At 40.3% G+C, this 21,942-nt stretch overlaps 1 protein-coding gene and 1 long non-coding RNA gene across 2 annotated transcripts; one reads left to right on the top strand and one right to left on the bottom strand.

Moving 5' to 3' along the window:
* Positions 1-15,795: 15,795 nt before the first annotated feature.
* On the bottom strand, positions 15,796-17,206 carry LOC113067848 (transcription factor jun-B-like). The gene has a single exon (XM_026240338.1). It carries the CDS (start codon positions 17,158-17,160, stop codon positions 16,231-16,233), a length of 930 nt encoding a protein of 309 aa, XP_026096123.1. The 5' UTR covers positions 17,161-17,206; the 3' UTR covers positions 15,796-16,230.
* Positions 17,207-17,290: 84 nt separating this feature from the next.
* Positions 17,291-21,450, top strand: LOC113067849 (uncharacterized). The gene is made up of 3 exons (XR_003279449.1): positions 17,291-17,713; positions 20,324-20,408; positions 21,031-21,450. It is a non-coding gene; the product is annotated as an uncharacterized LOC113067849 (long non-coding RNA).
* The last annotated feature ends 492 nt before the right edge of the window (positions 21,451-21,942 follow it).

Here is a 21,942-nt window from a genome sequence, read left to right as displayed (position 1 = left end):
TATAAGAAACTTCCCTTTAACAGAAAAGGAATATTAATAAATCAAACCCCTCATTGCAAATAAAGCAGCAGTTATAATTTGACAGATAAACACATTAACTCACGTGGGCCCACACACACACACATACACACCCAATCACGCTCACCCCTCGTTGCAGGCCTGTAACCGTTGCTCGCGTGCGTTGTGGCCGCAAAACAAAAAGATAATTGGCCGCTTCACTCCGAAGAGCCAAATAAATATTAAACTGGGATACCTTAACCGTAGTGAAGAGTCCTCCCTTGTTAGGAAACTTTAATTCTTCGGTTCTCACTGATATGCACGTCCTGACGAACCTCGCGATCCCTCGTTGCCAGGGGAACCCTGAATCTCTCGGTAATTCAGGGCGCTACCTGGATGTCCAGTCGCTAAACTTCTCCTTATCACCGTTATTCACGTTGATATTAAAAGTTCACCTTAGTATTCAGCTACTCAGTCACTATTTCGTTTGTAGTAAGCACTAACTCGTCTGGAACTCACACAAGTGTACTGACAAACAGAACGTTAACTCAGCATTCAGCGAACTTTTGGAAAACAAAACAAATACTGCTATTAAAGTATTTCAATACTTTCTGTTGCTCAAAAAAAATAAAATCAATCAATCCTATCCGGATTAATCGCGATTCTCTCACACATTCAACGGCGCGCTTTGACACACACCTGTTCCGTTCGCTTTCTCTCTTCTCCTCTCCTTTTCCCCTCCACTCTCAAGAACCAATCATACTTCACATTACGTAGATATCAGGCGGGCTTAAACAATTATTCACCAATGAATAAAGGACAAAACTAACTTGTTAGTAAAACCCACGTTTTTCACATGTACATTACAACCAAACTATAACACAAACGATGCTCTTAAAGGGGTAGATGCCCATATACAAATTTTAAAGAACTATGAATTCAGTACCCAATAAACATTATTATTAAGAGTCCTAAATACTTTTTATTTAACTTTGAGGGGAATATACCTGGGTTACACTCTCCCCCCTCTTAAAATTCTCATGTCCCCATGAGATCACAAGGAAAGTCAAACTCAAATCTGTATTGCGGCTATTAAAGCTGAATTAAAGTTTACTTTGTTACACTTAGCACACTGGGCCAGTGGATGACACCAGAAGGTACCACAACCGTTTTTCTTCTCCCCAGAGTTCCCAAGATGTATGACCATACCCTTGTATACAATAGCTAAAGGTCTGTCTGAAGGCTTGCCGAGATTATCATAGCTTAGCTTGATGACCGGTTTCACAGTTCTCCTTGAACGTCTATCCGTAGATGCTATCTCCACTGTTGGAAGGTTGCTGACTTGAACTTTCTCTTTTGGTAACTCTTCCATTTCCATTTCAGGGTTTGAATAGGAATTCTCTCTCATATTCTCTTCCAGACTTCCCTCAGACACATTGTCTTTTAAAGTTCTACTTCCATCAGCACTGTGCACAACTTCCTCACCAACAAGTTCAGGCAATAATGTGCGCAGTGTCTTGGTATGCAGTCCACTTCGGTCTGGTATATGGTAGCCAATCTCATCCTCACTCTCAGAAGACGTTTCTACTCTGTTGGGTTCATTCGTAGTAGCTACTTTTTTTCTTAATTGTTTTTTCTTCACACTTTGTGCCCTAGTTACTGGAGGTCTTATTTCTTCTCCACTACTCAGAGCAGGAATTCTGACACTGTCTCCAATTGGCAACAGATGATCTCTGTGGAGAGTCCTCAATCGTCCAGTTCCTGTCTCCGGTCTTAGCTTATATACAGGTAAGTGTCTTAATCTCTCCACTACTATGTAAGGCACAGAATTCCACCTATCCTCCAATTTATGCTTTCCTGTTTGAGCCAGGTTTCGAATGAAAACACGATCTCCTTTTTCCAACATTTGAGGTTTCACTCTCTTGTCATAATGTTGTTTATTCCGTTGATGATTTTTCAAAGAAGCCTCCTCTGCTAATTGGTAAGCTTCTTGAAGTTCCCGTTTCATTCTTTCCACATACTGCTGATATGTTACTTCATTATCTCCATTAGGTGAAGTTGCAAAACAAAGATCCACAGGTAGGCGAGCCTCCCGTCCAAACAATAGATAGTACGGCGAGTAACCAGTTGCTTCGTTCTTGGTACAATTATAAGCATGTACCAGCTGGCTAATATGTTGGCTCCATTTTGCTTTCTTTGCAGGATCAAGGGTACCCAACATTGAAAGAAGGGTGCGATTGAATCGCTCAGGTTGAGGGTCACCCTGCGGATGGTAAGGTGAGGTACGAGATTTTCGGATCCCCAACATTCCAAGAAGCTCTTTAATGAGACGGCTCTCAAAGTCTCGGCCTTGATCAGAATGTATTCTTGCGGGCAATCCATAGTGGACAAAAAATTTCTCACACAGAACCTTGGCCACGGTCACAGCTCTTTGATCCTTTGTAGGAAAGGCTTGAGCATAACGTGTAAAATGATCTGTTATGACCAGTACATTTGCAATCCCTTTTGAATCAGGTTCTATGGAGAGGAAATCCATACATACAAGATCTAAAGGCCCACTGCTAGTGATGCGATTCAGTGGCGATGACCTCTGTGGCAAAGTTTTCCTGACCACACACTTTCCACAAGTCTTCACATACCGATCAATGTCCTGGTGCATTTTAGGCCAGTAGAACCTATCTCTTAGGAGTTCAAAAGTCCGCTTAACCCCCAAGTGACCTGCATCATCATGCAAGGATTTCATTACCTGAAGATGGAACTTCTCAGGTAAAACCATTTGCCATCTTTCTTTTCCATCTTGATCAGTAATTACTCTATATAGAAGATTGTCTCTGATGGTTAATTTTTGGCTTTGTCGTTGTAATAATGCCACAGCTGGATTTAAGCTTTTGGGCATGGTAAGCACCTTGTTTGTAGCCACTTCGTTTTTTACTGGAGCAATGATGGGGTCTTGGTCCTGAGCTGACCTTAGATCTTTGGGTGTCCACAACTCCATTTGACCAACTTCAAGCTGGGCAGGACAAGCATACATTGTTGGAATACTTTGTGGAGAGACACAGAGTTGGTCTATCAACCTTGAAGGAGACTCGCCACCTAAAGACGAGCTGGTTAGTTGACATACAGCCTTCACTGCTGTTTGTGGTATTTCTGCCCACTCTTCAGACTCCATGCTGAAAGGATATCGAGACAATACGTCCGCATCCACATTTTGCTTTCCTGGCTTGTACTGTAAGCTAAAATCATAAGTGGCTAATGCGGCAAGCCATCGATGTCCAGTGGCATTCAACTTGGCACTGGTCAAGATGTAAGTGAGTGGATTATTATCAGTTCTCACAACAAACTTGACGCCATACAAGTAGTCATGGAACTTATCAACTACTGCCCACTTAAGAGCCAGGAACTCAAGTTGGTGTGTGGGATAACGCTGCTCGGTAGAACTTAACTTTCGGCTTGCATAAGCCACTGGACGCAACCCCTCTGGGTATTCTTGATTCAGGACTGCACCTAAACCATTCGAACTGGCATCAACATGAAGCACATATGGCTTAGTGGAATCCGCAAAAGCCAAGACTGGGGCATTAGTAAGGCAGTGAACAATCTTCCTGAAGGCCTCTGTACATGCTTGATTCCAGCGTTCACCAAAGGGTTCCGTTTCCTTGAAAAACGTCCCTGTTGAAACATTGTCTCTTTTACCTTTCACTGGTGGATAACCTTTGGTAAGGTCTGTCAGTGGTCTTACAATTGCGGAATAATCCTTAATAAAGCGCCGGTAAAACCCACAGAATCCTAGGAATGATCGCAAGGACTTGAGATCAGTAGGCATTTTCCAGCGAGTGACTGCTTCCACCTTCTCTGGGTCTGGGGCAATTCCAGAAGCAGAAACAATATGTCCCACATACTTGACTTTCTCTTGGCAGAATTGGCATTTATCAATGGACACTTTTAGCCCAAACTCCTCAAGACGGTCAAGCACTTTGAAGAGTCTCTCTTCATGTTCTTCCAGAGTACGACCAAACACAATCAAATCATCCAGATAGACAATAACTTGCAGTAAATGCATGTCTCCTACTACCTTTTCCATAAGCCGCTGGAACGTAGCAGGAGCTCCAGTAACTCCCTGTGGCATGCGCTCAAACTGATAAAATCCTAATGGGCATATGAATGCAGTTTTTTCCTTGCTCTCCTCTGCCATCTCGACCTGATAGTAACCACTTCGCAAGTCTAATACTGTAAACCATCTGCTACCAGACAAGCAATCCAACACATCATCTATTCTTGGGGTTGTGTACTGGTCAGGAATAGTTCGACGGTTGAGTGTGCGATAGTCAATGCACATCCTCACACTTCCATTTTTCTTTCTAGCAATCACAATGGGTGATGCGTAAGGACTTCGAGACTCTTTTATTATGCCCGATGCAAGTAGGTCTTTTATGTGACGGCGCACATCATCAATGTCAGCAGGAGTTATACGACGGGATCTCTCTCTGAATGGTCTGGAGTCATTTAATTGAATGTGATGTTTAACACCTTTTGCCAATCCAACATCCCACTCCTCAAGGGAGAACACATTGATCCTTCCAGACAGCTTTTCCCGTAACCTTTTTTCCCATTCAACAGGAATGACAGACGTGCCAAAATTAAACAAATCTGGGTCGATCTTCTTTGATTTGCTTCTCTCTCTGCAAGTCTCTGTGACAGTATCAGTTGGAAACATGTGAGCAAGAACAGTGCCAGGAGGCACAGTAACCTCTTTGGATGTTTCGTTATGCACAGGCAGCTGAAAAGTGCCCCTGTTAATAGCTGAGAAAGGCAGCACCACGGGGGGAATGAATAGTCCTGCAGGTAATTGATCATCAGCAGTGGCTTCAACTACAAAAATTTCCTTCTTCAATGGTTTTTCATACTCCATCGTACAGTCTGCATATACCTCACCTCTCGGAGGAACAACAAGAGAGCGGGGCCCCACCCATTTGACCTTCGCTTCTGGCTCTTCGGTTAAGCAAAAATCAGGGTAGTTGGACTGGATTCGTAGTGCATGCAACACATTAGGAGTATTAGTGTCTCCACTCAATGCTGCTAGTCTTCCAAAAAAACTGGAATTTGTCCCAATTATCACAGGGACTTGCTGAAAACCTTGAGGCTCAGGACAAACCAATGCTAGAATGGAGATTGGTTCTTCCACTCCAGTAAAAGGAACAGGAAATGAGACATCAATAACTATGTACCCTTTGTACGGATAGTTTGAGGAGCTCAATCCCCAAATTGAAAGTCCATGAAGAGGCTGTAAAGGCACATCAGATAGGTATTTGGAATACCAGGAATCAAAAACAATTGTTACCTGAGACCCACTGTCTAGCAGCGCTTTGCAAGGATGTCCATTTATCTTCACTGACACAGTGGATGAAGGACCCACCAGCCCTTTTGGAAGGCAGTTTGCTTCTGAGACATCAACTTGACTTCTTGCAGAATAGCAATCACGATTACTAGCCTTAGAACTGTCTCCTGAGGCATCATTCCTTCCACTCTTCGCCTTTTTTAGCGAACGGACCAGTTTCTGAATAACCAATGAAAGATTTTCAGGAGCTTTACATTTTGTGGCAATGTGCCCATCTTCCCCACACCGGTAACAGAAAAAATCCTCTCTATCAGTGGAAGATCTGGTCCTTGACTGAGCAGAAACAGGTTTTGATTGCTGTTGCTGAGCATGGGTTACTGGCAAACCATAGCCTACCTCCATTACTCCTAACTTCTGCTGCAGCTGTTGTATTTGTTGTTTCAGTGCTTCGACTTCATCTGGTGGTGTCTCTACACTTTTCTTAGTGGGCTTAGATTTTGACTCCAGCATCCTGTGAGCATTTGACATTTTTGGAGATTCATCACTTAATCGGGTTTTCAAGGCCTGGATCTCTGCTCTTAACTCACTTAACACTGCAAAGCTGAGTTTTTGTTCCTGACTCTGTACTGTCTTTACAGTAGTTCTGATTTTCTGTCTGGCGGCTTCACTCTCTTCTGCTTCTCGGATCTCATTTAACAGAGCTAAGAAGGTAGGTGGTTGCATTTTTCTCTCTCGCAGCCTTAACTGTAGAAGCATCAGATCTGACTCTACTGCTCCTCTAATCAATTGCTCTACTCTCACTCTATCTACCATCTGTGGGGACAGTCCACCTCTTTGTACCACTTTAGTTAATGATTTCTCTACTCTGCGGAGGAAATCAGACATAGCTTCACCACGACACTGGCGGAGAAGACGGAAAGCAAAATACAAATCTTCGCCTGATTCAGAGGTTCCAAAAGTACTTTCTAAAGCTTCTAGATATTGTAGAGCATCAGCATCAGGACTAGAAAATCTCACGGCTTTGACAATATCAAGAGCAGGCCCCTTTAAGCTCTCCACAATTCTTCTTCTTTTCTCTTTCTCAGAGCACTCACACTCTGTGATCATCATGCGAGCTTGGTCCATCCAGTTCTCCATATTTTCTTCTCCTGTCGGTGTTGGAACAGAACCAGAAAATGTACGTAACCGTCTATATGCACTACTGTCAGTGGTTTGTCTGCCCGTTTTGTCCAACAGATCCCCCACAGCCCTGATGATTGACTCAGGAGAACCAGCACTGTGACTGAAAGGAGAAACCAAGGATTGCAAATCCTGCATAGACTTCCCTTCTTTAGCGAGAAACATTGTCAGCTTTTCAGTAAACTTTGCAGGAGAGGGATCACACTCCTGAACTATTACCACCCTCCATGGATCTCCCCCCCATCAGGCAACAATACTGGTGGAGCAGTCAATGGGTTCACAGCTTCCCTACACTCACATAATACTTTTAAAGTATTAGAGCTAACACCTGTTTTGGTAGCTCTTACACGTACCCTTCCCCAAGCTTTCACAGTCTGTACTACATCCTCAATATAGGTCACATCAGCTTCAGCAGAAACCCCTACCAGCAAAATGGCATGCGTTTCATCCACCACAGCCTCTTTGCACCATGAAATAAGTTCTGCTCTGAGCTCCGGGTTTCCACTCGAATCCATCACTGCATGCAAAATTAGAATAGAACTAAATTAAGGGTGTTTATGGTTTAACTATTAAACTAGGGTGTTAGAAAAAAAAAAAGAAAATCCCCGTACGGGCCACCACTTTATGTAGCACCCTCTTCCCTCTCAGTAATGACATACTTGAGCTCTTAAGGCGGGTACTCGGGTTCAAACTTTGCAGTCTCTCGACTAATTATAAGGGAACTCTCTTAACACCCTTCAGCACAAACAGTATTCCCTATGTGTAGCTATAACCCTGACTTTTTTATGTGAATATAAATTAACACAATAGGAATACTCAGATGAAACTTCCACTCAACCAATTAGTGAAGCTCGATGAAATCACTTCAAGTAAAAGATTACAATGTTTATTAAAACAAATATGAATTTAAATGAAAAATAGAAAATATGAAACAAAAGGCAGTATAAATAAAAAGTAAACTACAATTAACTGCCTCTTTTTAAATGAGCACAATTGGGCAGTTAGAATATTAAATGATACACAATCTCAGATAAATGTACTTTCACAATTGTATGTCAATCTACAGAGGAATATTAAAAGTTAACTGTTGAGTATGACTCTTTTTACCAAATAATAAGTCAAATGTCTCTCAATATGGTTCTTACACGGTTTTAAATGCCCATCTATTTACATGTAGAATATAAGAAACTTCCCTTTAACAGAAAAGGAATATTAATAAATCAAACCCCTCATTGCAAATAAAGCAGCAGTTATAATTTGACAGATAAACACATTAACTCACGTGGGCCCACACACACACACATACACACCCAATCACGCTCACCCCTCGTTGCAGGCCTGTAACCGTTGCTCGCGTGCGTTGTGGCCGCAAAACAAAAAGATAATTGGCCGCTTCACTCCGAAGAGCCAAATAAATATTAAACTGGGATACCTTAACCGTAGTGAAGAGTCCTCCCTTGTTAGGAAACTTTAATTCTTCGGTTCTCACTGATATGCACGTCCTGACGAACCTCGCGATCCCTCGTTGCCAGGGGAACCCTGAATCTCTCGGTAATTCAGGGCGCTACCTGGATGTCCAGTCGCTAAACTTCTCCTTATCACCGTTATTCACGTTGATATTAAAAGTTCACCTTAGTATTCAGCTACTCAGTCACTATTTCGTTTGTAGTAAGCACTAACTCGTCTGGAACTCACACAAGTGTACTGACAAACAGAACGTTAACTCAGCATTCAGCGAACTTTTGGAAAACAAAACAAATACTGCTATTAAAGTATTTCAATACTTTCTGTTGCTCAAAAAAAAATAAAATCAATCAATCCTATCCGGATTAATCGCGATTCTCTCACACATTCAACGGCGCGCTTTGACACACACCTGTTCCGTTCGCTTTCTCTCTTCTCCTCTCCTTTTCCCCTCCACTCTCAAGAACCAATCATACTTCACATTACGTAGATATCAGGCGGGCTTAAACAATTATTCACCAATGAATAAAGGACAAAACTAACTTGTTAGTAAAACCCACGTTTTTCACATGTACATTACAACCAAACTATAACACAAACGATGCTCTTAAAGGGGTAGATGCCCATATACAAATTTTAAAGAACTATGAATTCAGTACCCAATAAACATTATTATTAAGAGTCCTAAATACTTTTTATTTAACTTTGAGGGGAATATACCTGGGTTACATATAGTGCATTCCTAGCATTGCCACAAGAGGCAACTATAGCAGCATTAGTCAGGTTGGATCTAGGGTTTGAGAAGTATTGTGTTCTCACTTGCATCTGTGTTTGTTGTTCAGATGTACCAACACGGCCGAGACCTGTGCGAGAGTCTTTGGGGAGACGCTTTCATGACGGTGGAAGACGACCCCGGGGAGGAAGACGGTGTTGAAGGCCATAGCTGCGGCTGTCTGACCCTCAGCCCGTCTGATCGAGAGGTGATCGCCGCTCTGAGGGTCCAGGAAGGAGACGCTGAAGAACTGGACACCACCAAGAGTGGGCTGCCTCAGTACAGAGCCCCCTGCCCCCCCGCAGGGCCCCAGACACCGGCCCGGAGGAACAACGCCGTGCTGCACAAGCGCTCCGTGCTCACCGGAGACATGGAGGGCAGCGGGAGCGGCTTCTAGGAGACTGTGCTCTAGATCTGACGGGTGTTTGTTCATGAGTACTTTATCAGTTCAGTTTACAGTGAGGTTCCTACAGTATTTTCTCTTTAACACAGTCAACAAAACAGCTACTTCTGTGACATCAAGTTCTGCTTATTTTGACCTGTTTAGGGTAACATCAACAGTTGGATTTAGGTCTGAAGAAGACTTTACAATAAGATTTCCGTTGTTAACATTCTTTAATAAACATGAACGAACATTTCTACAGCATTCGTTCATTTAATGTTCATTTAAACATTAGTTTCGAAAGCAGAAGTAGCTGTTAACATTGTTGCACTGTGAAATGACATGAATATTAAACATTAACAAAGATGAATAAATGCTGTAATAAAAATAGTGTTTGCTAGTCCGTGCTAAAGAAGTGTGGTAGGCTAACATGTACTGCACTTGAACAAAACAAAAAGGTGTAGAAACAAAAAAATGGTTAGTAACAAGTGCAAAGAAATTAAGTAACAACATAAATTAAACGTGAAATTTTCTCACGTCATTTTTAATAGGAATCCAAAATCAAGAAAGTCTAGTGAAGGCGAACGATTGCCCCATACAAATTTAGCACCTAGTTCACTTTGTTCCCGCGCTTTTTTTGTTGCCAAGTCTGTGGTTTTCCAGCTATTTTTCCCCATTGTTCGGTCAGTTTTGTCCTGATTGGAGTTTAAAGTAGTAATCAGGCTGGTTTTGTTATGCAGTCCTGGCAAACCAAGGCAATAGACAGATTCTCGCTTTGAAGATGATGACATTGCACACACTGGTTCACCAGTAATGGATAATAGGTGTTTTTTAGTGTAACAATATTTGGCTAATCTTCACACATCTTAATGTATTAAATAATGCCAACAAGGGTTATTGTAAAGTGTTTCCGAATTGCGTCACATTTCGTCAGTAAAATGGGTTTCAACCGTTTATTCAGTGTAATTGCTCACTACATGAAAGCACATCATAACATTATTATGGGATTTTTTTTGACTCGCTTTAAACTTAAATCTTGCTGTTGTCAATTGTTTCTATAACTGTGATATTTGGTGATAATATGCTCTACTATCTCATAATCTGTAATGTCACAATTACACTGGTGATGTCAGAACAGTGTTATTTTTTGGCGTAATGACTTTGTTAGTGAAAACCTAGGCCTATCCTAGTCTGTAAAGAAGAAATGAGAGGATACAGTAAAATAAGTTTGACTATAGAACGAGTGTAGGCCTATAGGCTACTATTGACTGTTTTGGCGGGTTATATTTGTATGATTAATGATGTTAATGCGTCACTGTGAGCGATCTGATGTTCTGCTATTCTGTGGCTGCAGTACGTAAACAAATGTGTTTTTATTCTGATCGTACATGTCTCCAATTCATGAATCAATAAAATTGTAATTTGTTTGTTCTTTTAATGATTTGTTCTTTTTAAAGCAGTGTAATGAAGTCTTATCATTTGGTGTTTATATACAGCCAAACTTACAATAAATTATTGAACTTAAGACTATAGAGTCCCTAGAGACACGAGGTGTGTAAATGTGTAAGTATATGTAGGCTACATATCTGATGACGTAACAAATGCAATGCGTCATTATTCCTCGCGGTGGCGCTGTTTCGTACACAATGATGACGTGATGTTTTGCTCGTCATTACTGCAGGCATTTAACAAAAGAATATCATCAGCAAGGATTGAACTGGTTTGAATGGATTTAATGCAGAGCAATTGTACACTTGTTATTTCATTTTATTCTTCTGTAATAGTTCTTATAAAGGTTTTTTTTTTTTTCAGAGGCCTTGGTATTTTTGTCATTATTTGTTAGTGAACTTCTATAAGCCTACTCCCATTAAAACAGATGTTAGTGTAATTTAACAGCGAAAAGTGCTTCCTGTCAGATTTAGCTTCCAGCATCATATTAATCAGGTGTGAGGCTTTGTTAACATTGTCACTGTAGGACAGGGAACTTTTCGCTGTTAAATTACACTAACATCTGTTTTAATGGGAGTAGGCTTATAGAAGTTCACTTACAAATAATGACAAAAATACCAAGGCCTCTGGTAAAAAAAAAAAAAAAAAAATTCCTTTATTATTAGCCTCCTCTCTAAAAAAGGCCATGTTTGATAGTTTTACGGCTCTTGTACCGTTAGATGGCGCTATGAATCAATATTAAAGTGAATCAGAGTTTTGTTTTGTTTTAGTTCTTTTGTGTTTTATGCTGAAGTCATGATGAGTTAAACCAGGTTTGACCTTTAACATCTTTTGATCCACTTATATAAGCACAACATCAACTATGGCCCACATGAGATAAAAATAAGATGAAACTCTTGATGTTTTATTGTTATTTCATTTCTTAGCCATAATAGTCTTCATTTAGGTCTAAATTTAGGTTTTATTTCAGTCAGTTGGTAACTGTTTAACAGGGCTTTTTGTTAAGTTACTGAATCGATCTCTAATCATTATAGCTTTAGTTAACATTAACAACACTGATGTCGGCTCATTCATCAAGACGGGAAATCAGTAAAAGATTTGCAGGTCAGGTGCAATGATTATAAAAATAAACAATATCTAACATTTAAATCGTGGTAATATGTATCCACTAATCCAAAAAATTATAAAGTGTCCAGAATATCAACACAGGAGTGATTGAGCCGGCCTAATAAAGCTTTAACATCATCTTTCTTGAAACACTGATTGTCTATGGACCACACTGAACAGCTGTATGATTTATCTAATATTAATTTTCATGAAATGCTTGTACCTGACCCCTGCTTTGACCCACAGGTAAGTCAAACACCCTGATCTGAGGCGTCGAAAAGAGTCAGAGCAGATACTGGAGAGCACGATGTGTGTCGGTGGGCGTTTGACGGAAAGTGTCACAATTTGAGCCTCAGCGTTCATCTTTCGGTTTTGGAAGGGACACGAAGGAATATTCATGAGATCATGAGTGTGTGAGTGGGAGAGAGAGAGATGAAATGTGCAAAAACTGTATGTGACGGAGAAGATGAGCCAACGTTTTGTTGTCACCAGTCACTGATGTTTCTCCTGTGTGTGTGTGTGTGTGTGTGTGCTGCGTCTGACAGTCTGTCAGGGGTTAAAAAGCCTCTCTTGTCCACTACATGCAGAGCAGAGGACGTATGAGGAGTAAATGTTCCACCAGGCTCTGAAACTCATCTCAAAGGCAGGATAAAAATAACACACACAGGTTATGTTGTGAAACTTCTCTGAATGAGCTTTGACTCATTCATGAGCGCTGCTCTTTGCAGGCCGCTGAGCCTTTCTGCTGTCAATTTAACTGAAAAGGGGAAACGAGAGAGAAGCGTAAAACCAAAATAACTAAACTCACCTTCACTGTGAAAAACATAACAAAAGAGAAACAGTTTCAGGTTAACTCACTCACAAAAATATAGAGTTAAAAATAAACAGCCATGAGAAAGTCTTGTGAAGGTCTTTAGAAACGCGTACACTATTGAAGTCGAAACACCGACCTGAAGAAGTTTAATCTTTCTTTCATGTAAAGAATCACATAAACTCCATTGACAAAAAACTGCTCCTATTATTCTTATTTTTTTAAGGTAAGAGCATGAGTTATGTAAATTAACAATGGTTTTATAAAGAATATGATAACCATAAAATAACCATAGTTTTGCTAGACTATACATACTTTAACCATGGTATTTGTTGTAAAACTGTGGTTATACAAATGGTAATAAATACGGCAATAAAAAAACAATAATAATAAAAGTCTAATAATTAGAAAAAAAATCTGGTTACTAGACCCACACTTTTACTATAATAAACCTTTGGTTAATTTTCGTAAGGGTTGTAAATTGAGAGTCTCTTCTAGTAATGTAAAACAGTCCATTATATTGCAGTAATATCACATTATTTTACTATCGTAAACATACTGGTTTGAATAGCTACTAGTGCAAATACTATTTACTGCCCATTGATATTCTTATAGTTGTTTGCTTCCCATAGGAAGGCCAAGTCTCGCACATTTGGACGAATTTAACTTGTTCCGCTCGCAGTAAATGATAAACAGGGTTATTTGCTGAAGCTCATGTGAACGTCAGCAAACATTAGTACGGAATAAGTCCATTTAAATGAGAGAGGAGGTGTTTCCATTAGAAACACTCATGAAACTAAGAGTGTCACATGTTGATGTGTCAGATGAAACGATTAACGGTGAGATGCACCTTTAAAATCTCCAAAACAAGCCGAGCCCGTGTGCGCGTGCGCGCGCCTGCTTCCAGCCCTTTGAAGTGGCTGCTCTGATTTCCACCTCGAGAGCGAGCAGAAAAACACGCAGGTGGGTGACATCACTGACGTCTGTGACAGGTGGACCCGAGTGGGCCTTTCTCACCGTGTAAAAAAACCCCGCTCCCATTTTCCAGCGAGCTGCACAAAAACAAACGTCCCACACGTTTCAGAGCCTGCTTCGGGTTTTGGCGTAATCAAGACCAGTTGATATGCCTGTTTTGTTTTTTTATTTTTTTATGATCACTGTTTTATTTTTAGTGTTGTTTTATAAATGGATTGGATATTGAGGTAATTTATTCAGAATGTTCGACATATTTTCATGCTGACGCTCTTCATTCCAGCGCCAGGCGCGTTCTCATGCGCGTCCACCACCTACGCGCGCCCCTGCCGTGCACGCCTCCGGTCCAGTCATTCCAGAGGTCACAGTTACTTCCCAAAATATTATTTTATCTCCCGAAGACACTCTACGCTCCAAAACACACATGAATTGGGAGCAGATTGTTCTGCTAATTCAATTTCAATTCAATTGTATTTGTATAGTGCTTTTTACCATACAACTCATTGCAGAGCAACTTAACAGAAAAAATATGTTTCTACAATGTTTAGAAGTAGCTTATCAGTGGTTATTCAGTTTATGTACATATGGCAGAAGTGTATGGAAAATAATTTATACGGCAAAGGATTAAGTTTTCCATTATAATTAGACTAAAATACAAGTAACATTCAGCTGAAAGAAAAATAATTGAATGAATGAATGAAGGAAGGAAGGAATTTTAACCAGAATATAATAATTTGCTAATGAGTTTCTGTCTTTTATGTTTAAATTGGTCTATGTAACATATTTAGGTTTTTCAACAGTCACATACCTTCATATTTAGCTCACAGATGCATTGAAATTCAGACTTACTGAATCTGATCTCTTTACATATTTAATTATTAAACCTTATATCTGATGTAGAAGGTGTAGTTTTCCAACCTCTTTTTGACCTCTTATATCTCTGCATAAAGTTAATTAATGTTTTTGTGTATGTATGTGTGTGTATGTATGTATATGTTTATTTATAATAAACAAATAAGCTATAATAATGTGAGAAATTTTGAAGGTGTCTGATAAAATTTTGGTTTGACTGTATGTATGTCAAACCAAAATTTATTCAGACACCTTCAAGATTTCTCACATTATCATAGTTTATTTGTTATACTTTAGAAAATAGTAATAAAATATGACAAAGCTCATAGTTAAACTGTGTCATATATTCATCTTGATAATCTCAGATAACTTTGATAAAAAGTTATGAAATGAATAACATTGAATAACTGGCAGCTGTTAAATTTAAGTATACAATTAGATGATGATCAGTTCAAAGTGTCTGAATATATTTTGTTCCCATTTATATATATATTTACTGTTAGTCCTGTATGAAGTATTTTGGAGTATAATATGTCAAGATTTATCTTTATTTTGCTATCCCGTTACATAAATGTGCCCTGCACCCACTAGTAAAAAATATCTGAAATGATATATGGTTTCTGAATAATTTTTGGTTTGACTGTGTGTGGTATATATGTGTGTGTGTGTGACCCTGGACCACAAAACCAGTCATAAGTAGCACGTATAGGCCTATATTTGCAGAAATAACCATCACTGCATTTATGGGTGTCAAAATTCTTTAGGATATTAATATCATGTTCCATGAAGATATTTCGTAAATTTCCTACCATAAATATAATTGTCTCAATCATTTTTAGTTTGACTATCTATATATCGGCTACAATATATATATATATATATATATATATATATATATATATATATATATATATGTTTATATATTAAATCAAATGTTTCTGGATATATTGTGAAAGATAAGTTTCGATCATTATCAGAAGCATCATCGTAACCGTTCAACCCACTGAGCTCTCTGGAAACACACACACACACACACACACACACACATCATCCCACATCCTCACAAGTGGTCTTGACTCTTGTCCAACCTCGGAAAGCCCCTCGCGCTCTCCAGCCCCGCTGATCCTGGAGCGGTGAATCTACTCCACCGGGGCCTGTGGGCGGGGAGTGACGTACGAGGCACAAAACCGACCATATATGGATGTGCTGCTGACGTCAGCAGGAAAGGCCTAGAGTCCCTCGTGTGCACGCGCAAACGCAGGAAGCGCTAATCAATACACAACCCACAGAAAAAAACCGGCTGATTATCCTACAAGCCGTGTACATTAACATCATCATAATTATTCATTAAAACCTCTGTTTTCATAACGTTTTGTGGGTGAACCACACGTGGACTTCGAGGAACAGTGAGAGTTACATAAGAGTCTGAAACTGAGATAAGAACAACACGAATGAACGAGACACACACTCGGAAGTTATATTTCAAAATCTTTACTTAAACATAGTACACATTAAAAAACAAAAGACATTGTAAACATGTGACATCGTTAACATAGTGTCAGGGTCAACCTGACTAGAACAATAACTTATGAGTTCAGGAAAATGCACGACAATATCAGATGCGCTCACATGATCAAACAGCTACACAGATAGATGATCATGATCAGAAAACACCGACACGTTATTGATACTGCGGCGGCGACTGGCCTACACTTCTCTCTCGGCACCCGTCGGGGTCTCCGGGGCTCAGAGTCCGTTCTCTGCTCCGTGCGCGGGCTCGCTCGTTTAACGCGGAACCCAGAACGTGTCCAAAACGCCTCATTCGAGGGCTTTTGAGTTCCGTTCAGTCGTAGAACATAAACGATTTCCAGTGTTATAATATTTCTGATGAGTTCAGAGTCCGGCCGCGTTTAAAACGCTTCCATCTTACTGGTGAGCATCAGCTGACAGCCGCTGTTCATGTGTCTCAGGACCTTCTGTTTGAGCTGGGCCACCTGGTCCCGCAGGGCGGAGGCGGTGTTGGACAGCCCGGCGTTGTCGGACTTTAGCACCTTCACCTTCTCCTCCAGACGCGCGATGCGCTCCAGCTTGCGCCGGCGGCATTTGGTGGCCGCCAGTCGGTTCCGGAGTTTCTTGCGCTCCGCCTTGATGCGTTCCTGGTTCTCCATGTCGATGGGAGACATGGGTGGCGAGCCGTCGCTGCTGTGCATGTCGGGAACGGTCTGTGGCTCCTCTTTCAGAGGCACGAAGCGCTGCTGGAGGACGCCGGAGTGCTGGAACGCGTGCGCGTTTTCCGGGTGTTGGTTGTGCTGTACGTGCGGCGGCAGGTAGCTGATGGTGGCGGACGGGTGGCTGGGCGCTGGGCAGTACGCGTTCAGCGTCGTGTAAATGGGAGGCTCAGACTGCAGGGAGGAGCCAAACACGGACGCGGTCGTCGAGCACGTCGTCACGCCGCCGGCTCCAATCGACACGTTGGGCGGAGGCATCTGGTTCATCTTGTGGAGATCATCCAGAGCCTTGACGAAGCCCTCCGCGAAGCCCTCCTGCTCGTCGGTGATCCCCCGCCCGTAGAGGCACTGTCCCGGGGTGGGCGTCGTCAGGACCCCGTTGCTGTTCTGGATGATGAGCCTCTCCAGCTCCGGAGAGGCGAGTTTGAGCGAGCCCATATCGGCGCTGCTCATCTGATACAGGTCCGATTTGAGGCTCCGGTAGGGCTCGCTCAGGTTCAGGTTCATGCTCTGTTTCTGGAGTTTATAGTCGTGCAGTGCCGCGTCGTTGTGACCGTAACCCAGCAGAAACGAGTCGTCGTGATAAAACGGCTGCTCCATTTTTGTACTCATAGAGTTCTTCTGGAACAGAATAGTATAAAATATCGGCTTCTCACCTAATGTGGCTGACAGTTCAAGTCCGCTTTATTTCAAGTGTAAACGCGTTCAGAAACTGCGCGGAGGACGGTGACAGCGTCCCGTCCCGGTGCACTCCGTGTGGATGCTCCTCTTGAATGAACCGGAGTCCCAAAGATGTAAAGAATAACGCGGCAGCAGTAAGGAAACGCTCTCGAGCCGCGAATCGTTCAAAGAGCCCGTCTGTGGAAAGGGAACGCTGTTTTGGGAACGATGCTGGTTTGATTTGCTCTGTTGCGCTTGTGTTCGTGTGGATCGGGATACCGATTCGTTTTTATAAGCGCTCTTAGCAGTGACAGCTGGCCACGCCCCCACGGTGGCTACGTCACTCGCGTCACGACGTCATTGTCGGGAACTGCTGGGACGGTAAACAAGCCCGAGGGCGAAGCGAACATCATTATAGAAACGGTTTAGGGACATATTCTAATAAATATCTAGTCTGATATCATTTCTGCTAAAATGTTAGTGCCTCTAACATTGGATTTATCAGGTAGGCTTATAGCTGGACTTCTGTTGGTGTGTGTGTGTGTGTTTTTATTTTTTATTTTATTATTTTTTTAAGTTTTTTTATGTTGTTTTCGGGATTAATGTGATTTTGATGCGCCGACAAGTTATAGCATAAACACAAAATGTAGCTAACAGAAGAAATGACATTAAATAAATATGATTTTTTTTTTCGATCGCTTAAAATAGTTTTCTATAAAAGCAAATTTTGGCATATCTTTTAAGCTACTGTATTTTTTATGATGTTTTCTCTTGTCGCATAGGCTAACTGTCTAGAAAACGTCAGATTACGTAACAGCATTGGAGATCAAAATCTAGCGGTTAATTCTAATCTTGCTGAATGTGCAAGAGACAGACTGCAAGCATTAACTGCTCGCCGGGACCCTCAGACACCCGCTTCCTGTAGGAAGTGTACAGTTCAAATATGGGCATCGTGACGTGGAGTTCCTCTCGGAGGGAGCGAGAGTTGCCCCGCCCACTTTATCTGGACTACCGAGTCTCGAGAAACACCTGCTAAACAAACACTACAGAAATCCACAATGACAAAATAACACATACTGAATCCCAGATAGACTTAAACATACAGAATATATGTATATATATTATAGTATAGTATAATAATAGTCAATAATCAGTTTAAACGCCAGTCTCTAAACCAGGTCAATAAGTTATTCCTCGTTTCGACTCAAAATTCAGGTTCTTCAGTCAAATTAGAGGCTTTGTTTCACAAACCACCGTGGCTCTAGAGCTTCACAGATATAGAATAGTGATGCTACAATGATAATATAATGATGTTCCATAATTACACATTTAACGTGAGCCATTAATGATTCTAAAGTATGTAAATAATGTAAGGTAAGGCAGTAATTTTAGCAGCATGTTGTTTGTACTCTAGTCACTTTGAGGGAATATCATGTTTTCACAGACAGAAATGGAGTCCGAGTCAGTCGCTTTAAGGCTTTTTGAGTTTGTGTGAAAGTCATATTAAACTGCGAGGGCAGTACATTGACATGAATCAGAGAGACATTTGATCGTCTTGGTCTTCTCAGGTAGTTCAGAGATGTCCTGCTGTTCATTTCCATGCACCTGTGTTCAGCTGGAGAGCTGATGAAACCTGTCCCGTCTGTCCTGAGATCATGAGATCATGCTTTATCAAAGCTCTTGGGATCCAGAGACAGAGAGAGAGACTGTTTTACTCTGGAGACAACCGCTGACCTTCAAATAATCACACACACAATTCTCCATGTATTTAATTATTATTTTAATAAGTTATTACTTTTGGCATTGCATTGTATAGTGTATTTAAATACATAAATGCATTTATACAATGTATTTATATGTTTATAAAAATGAATGTTTTGATAGTATTTATGAATGTTAATAAGGATCACACGCAGGATTATCAGCAGGGAATTAACTTATTATCTTGTAATAAATGATTAAATATAACATTAACATTATTAACTGCTAAATGCATAACATTAGATTTTATAAAGAGTATTTATGTAAAACATTTAGAATATATATTAATCTATATATTTATTATTAAGTTAATAAATATGATTAATGAAATCTATTATCTATCCTGTTTTTGTTACATTTTATGATATAAAAAAATATTATTAATACCTATGATTATTAATATGAATAAAACATTTATTAATAACAATTATAATATTTACAAAAATTTTAAACAATTTATTTAAAATCATTCATTAAATGAACGTTTAGCATGAATAATGATATTATTCATTAATATTTGGAACCATTTAAAAAAATTTATTAATACATTTATTAATATTAATATAAATAAACATGGTTATTATTACATTTTATTTATGAATGTTTCTGTTAAATATGAAATAAAAACATTTCGTAAAATGTAAATATTACACATATTTATTAGATATAAAACAACATTTTAAAATGATTAATACATTTTATAAAATATTTGCTTAACAATTAATTCATTGTTTTGCATTTTTTATAAATGTCTGTTGTAATATGCAGTGTTTTTGCACAGTGTGGTGCAGATCTGAAATCAAAGTCAGCTGCGCTCAGTGTTGCTGTTTTTAATTTACGTGTGCTTCTGGAGAAGTGTGTGACTTTCTCAGGCTGTTGTGACATTGACATGAATTGTGGTACTCTTGCAGGGGCGGTGGGATGTTTACGGTAAAACTGATGGAGGGGGCCATGTGTACGTGTGTGTGTGTGTGTGTGTGTGGCACTGTGCCATGAGGACGCTGGCACAGCAGTGGCAGAATCATCATGAAAAATCCCACACAGATGGATGAACCTGTGTGTGTGTGTGTGTGTGTGTGTGTGTTATGAGGCCAAGGTCAGTGAGCTGTTGTTGTTTACCTGGTTCGCGGGTGGCTGGTACATGCAGTTCTCTGGCTGAATGTTTGTTTTATTCAGATGAAGGGCAGCAGGTCTCCAAACGCCTGCTTTGGCCCTATTTTCCATCATTTTTACACAAAACCATATGTTCCTTTATTCTTTAGAAATGTGTTTTATCACTATTGACTATAGTCAGTAACAACACTATCAATCGTATGTGTGTGTTTATGTGTACTGTGTGTGTGTGTGTGTTTAGGTTGACATGGGTACGAGCCAGTAATAATAATGTAAGCTGATCCTCCTTGTGAGAGAGATCTGCCTGAGGCCTGATCACGTTTACGGTAAGAGAGTGAGACAAAGAGAGACTGTATTATATATGTGTGTGTGTGTGTGTGTGCATGTGTGTGTGTGTGTTTGTGTTTGTGAGCCCATGCAAAATGATGTTCAAAACTCTCATCACTAAATACACTTTCCTAAATATCCAAATATGTATGCAGCTCTAGTTTTAATTTGCTAAATGTAACTATTGAAACTCACAAAGCCTGTCAGATAACCCCAAAATCCAACGGGGGTCGGTACATTTAATGCTTTAATGAAAGAAATCTCTTCTTTTATACAAAGGTTGCCATTCATTTAATTAAAAACACAGTAAAAACAGTGAAATATTATTAAAATGTAAAATAACTGTTATTTTGTAAAATGAAATGTGGAATCCATGATGCAGTTAGAATTTTAGGATTCTTTGATGAATAGAAAGTTCTAAAGAACAGCATTTATTCGAAACAAAACATTCTATAATTTTGTAACATTATGTCACTTCTGATCAATGTGTCCTTGCAGAATAAAGTATACATTTCTTAAAAAAAAAAAATATATATATATATAAATAAGTAAATATCATATTCCTTGAGGTGCCAGTGACTTGCTCTTTAACAGGCGCTGGATTGTGTCTCTGTTCATCAGGAGAACAGGCGTCTGGTTGGTCACGTGACTCACGTTCACCTCTGGTGTCAGGGCCAATCAGGGGTCAGCGAGCGCAGACAATGGCAGGTCTCCCCTCAGACTCGACCGTGTCTCTGCGTCAGCAGAAAAACACAAGATGTTTGCTGGAGAGGCGCTGAAGAGCCAGCAGTCAGCAGAAAAACAAGGGCCGGCGGCCAACCAGACAGATGGAGGCTTACAGAGGTCCACAGAGCCAGCGCTTCACTCAAACTCACACACAGAAGAGCATTTGTAAGATTGTAAGGACAGAAATACACTGACCTGTCGTGACCACACAAAGACAGCAATTAACAGCCTGTTAATGATGAGTAATGTCCATCTCACCAGCTATTTCTGTGCAGAATAGTCCACGTTTATCCTCAGCAAGCTGTTTTAAATGAATAAAATTTATTTATAATCAACCTTTTCTCTTATCTGTTGGGTGTCTCAGCTCGAGGAGCTTACAAACCTTATTTCATTGGAGATTTGAAGCATATTTGTAAGACACAGGACTGTAGAATGAAAAAAAAAACCAAGGGTTTTCAAAAGATACCTATCTGAGGGTCGGCCCCCTTAAAAATATGACGAAAAACCATGCTGTGTATCGTAAATAACAATGTTTTATACTTTAAATAATTGTGTAGGTAGTAAAATAACACAAACGGGGTAAAGATGCATTGCCTCACAGTGCTTCGGTCCAAATGCCCGCTTTGCTCTTTTACATCACCTACACACACACAGACACAGACACACACACACACACACACACACACACGTCCTGTGAGAGAGGACAAAGTCAATAGTTGTGGAGCTCCACGGCTGTCAAGGCTATTTGATTCACGTAAACATCAGATGAATTGGTTTTTTTTCTCTTTAATCCAGATGATACCAATA

The sequence above is a fragment of the Carassius auratus genome, linkage group LG28B (assembly GCF_003368295.1).
Source record: "Carassius auratus strain Wakin linkage group LG28B, ASM336829v1, whole genome shotgun sequence".
In the NCBI taxonomy this organism is placed as follows: Eukaryota; Metazoa; Chordata; class Actinopteri; order Cypriniformes; family Cyprinidae; genus Carassius; species Carassius auratus.
Note: the sequence above shows the minus strand (reverse complement) of the source record. Positions and strands in the feature narration are given on the sequence as shown.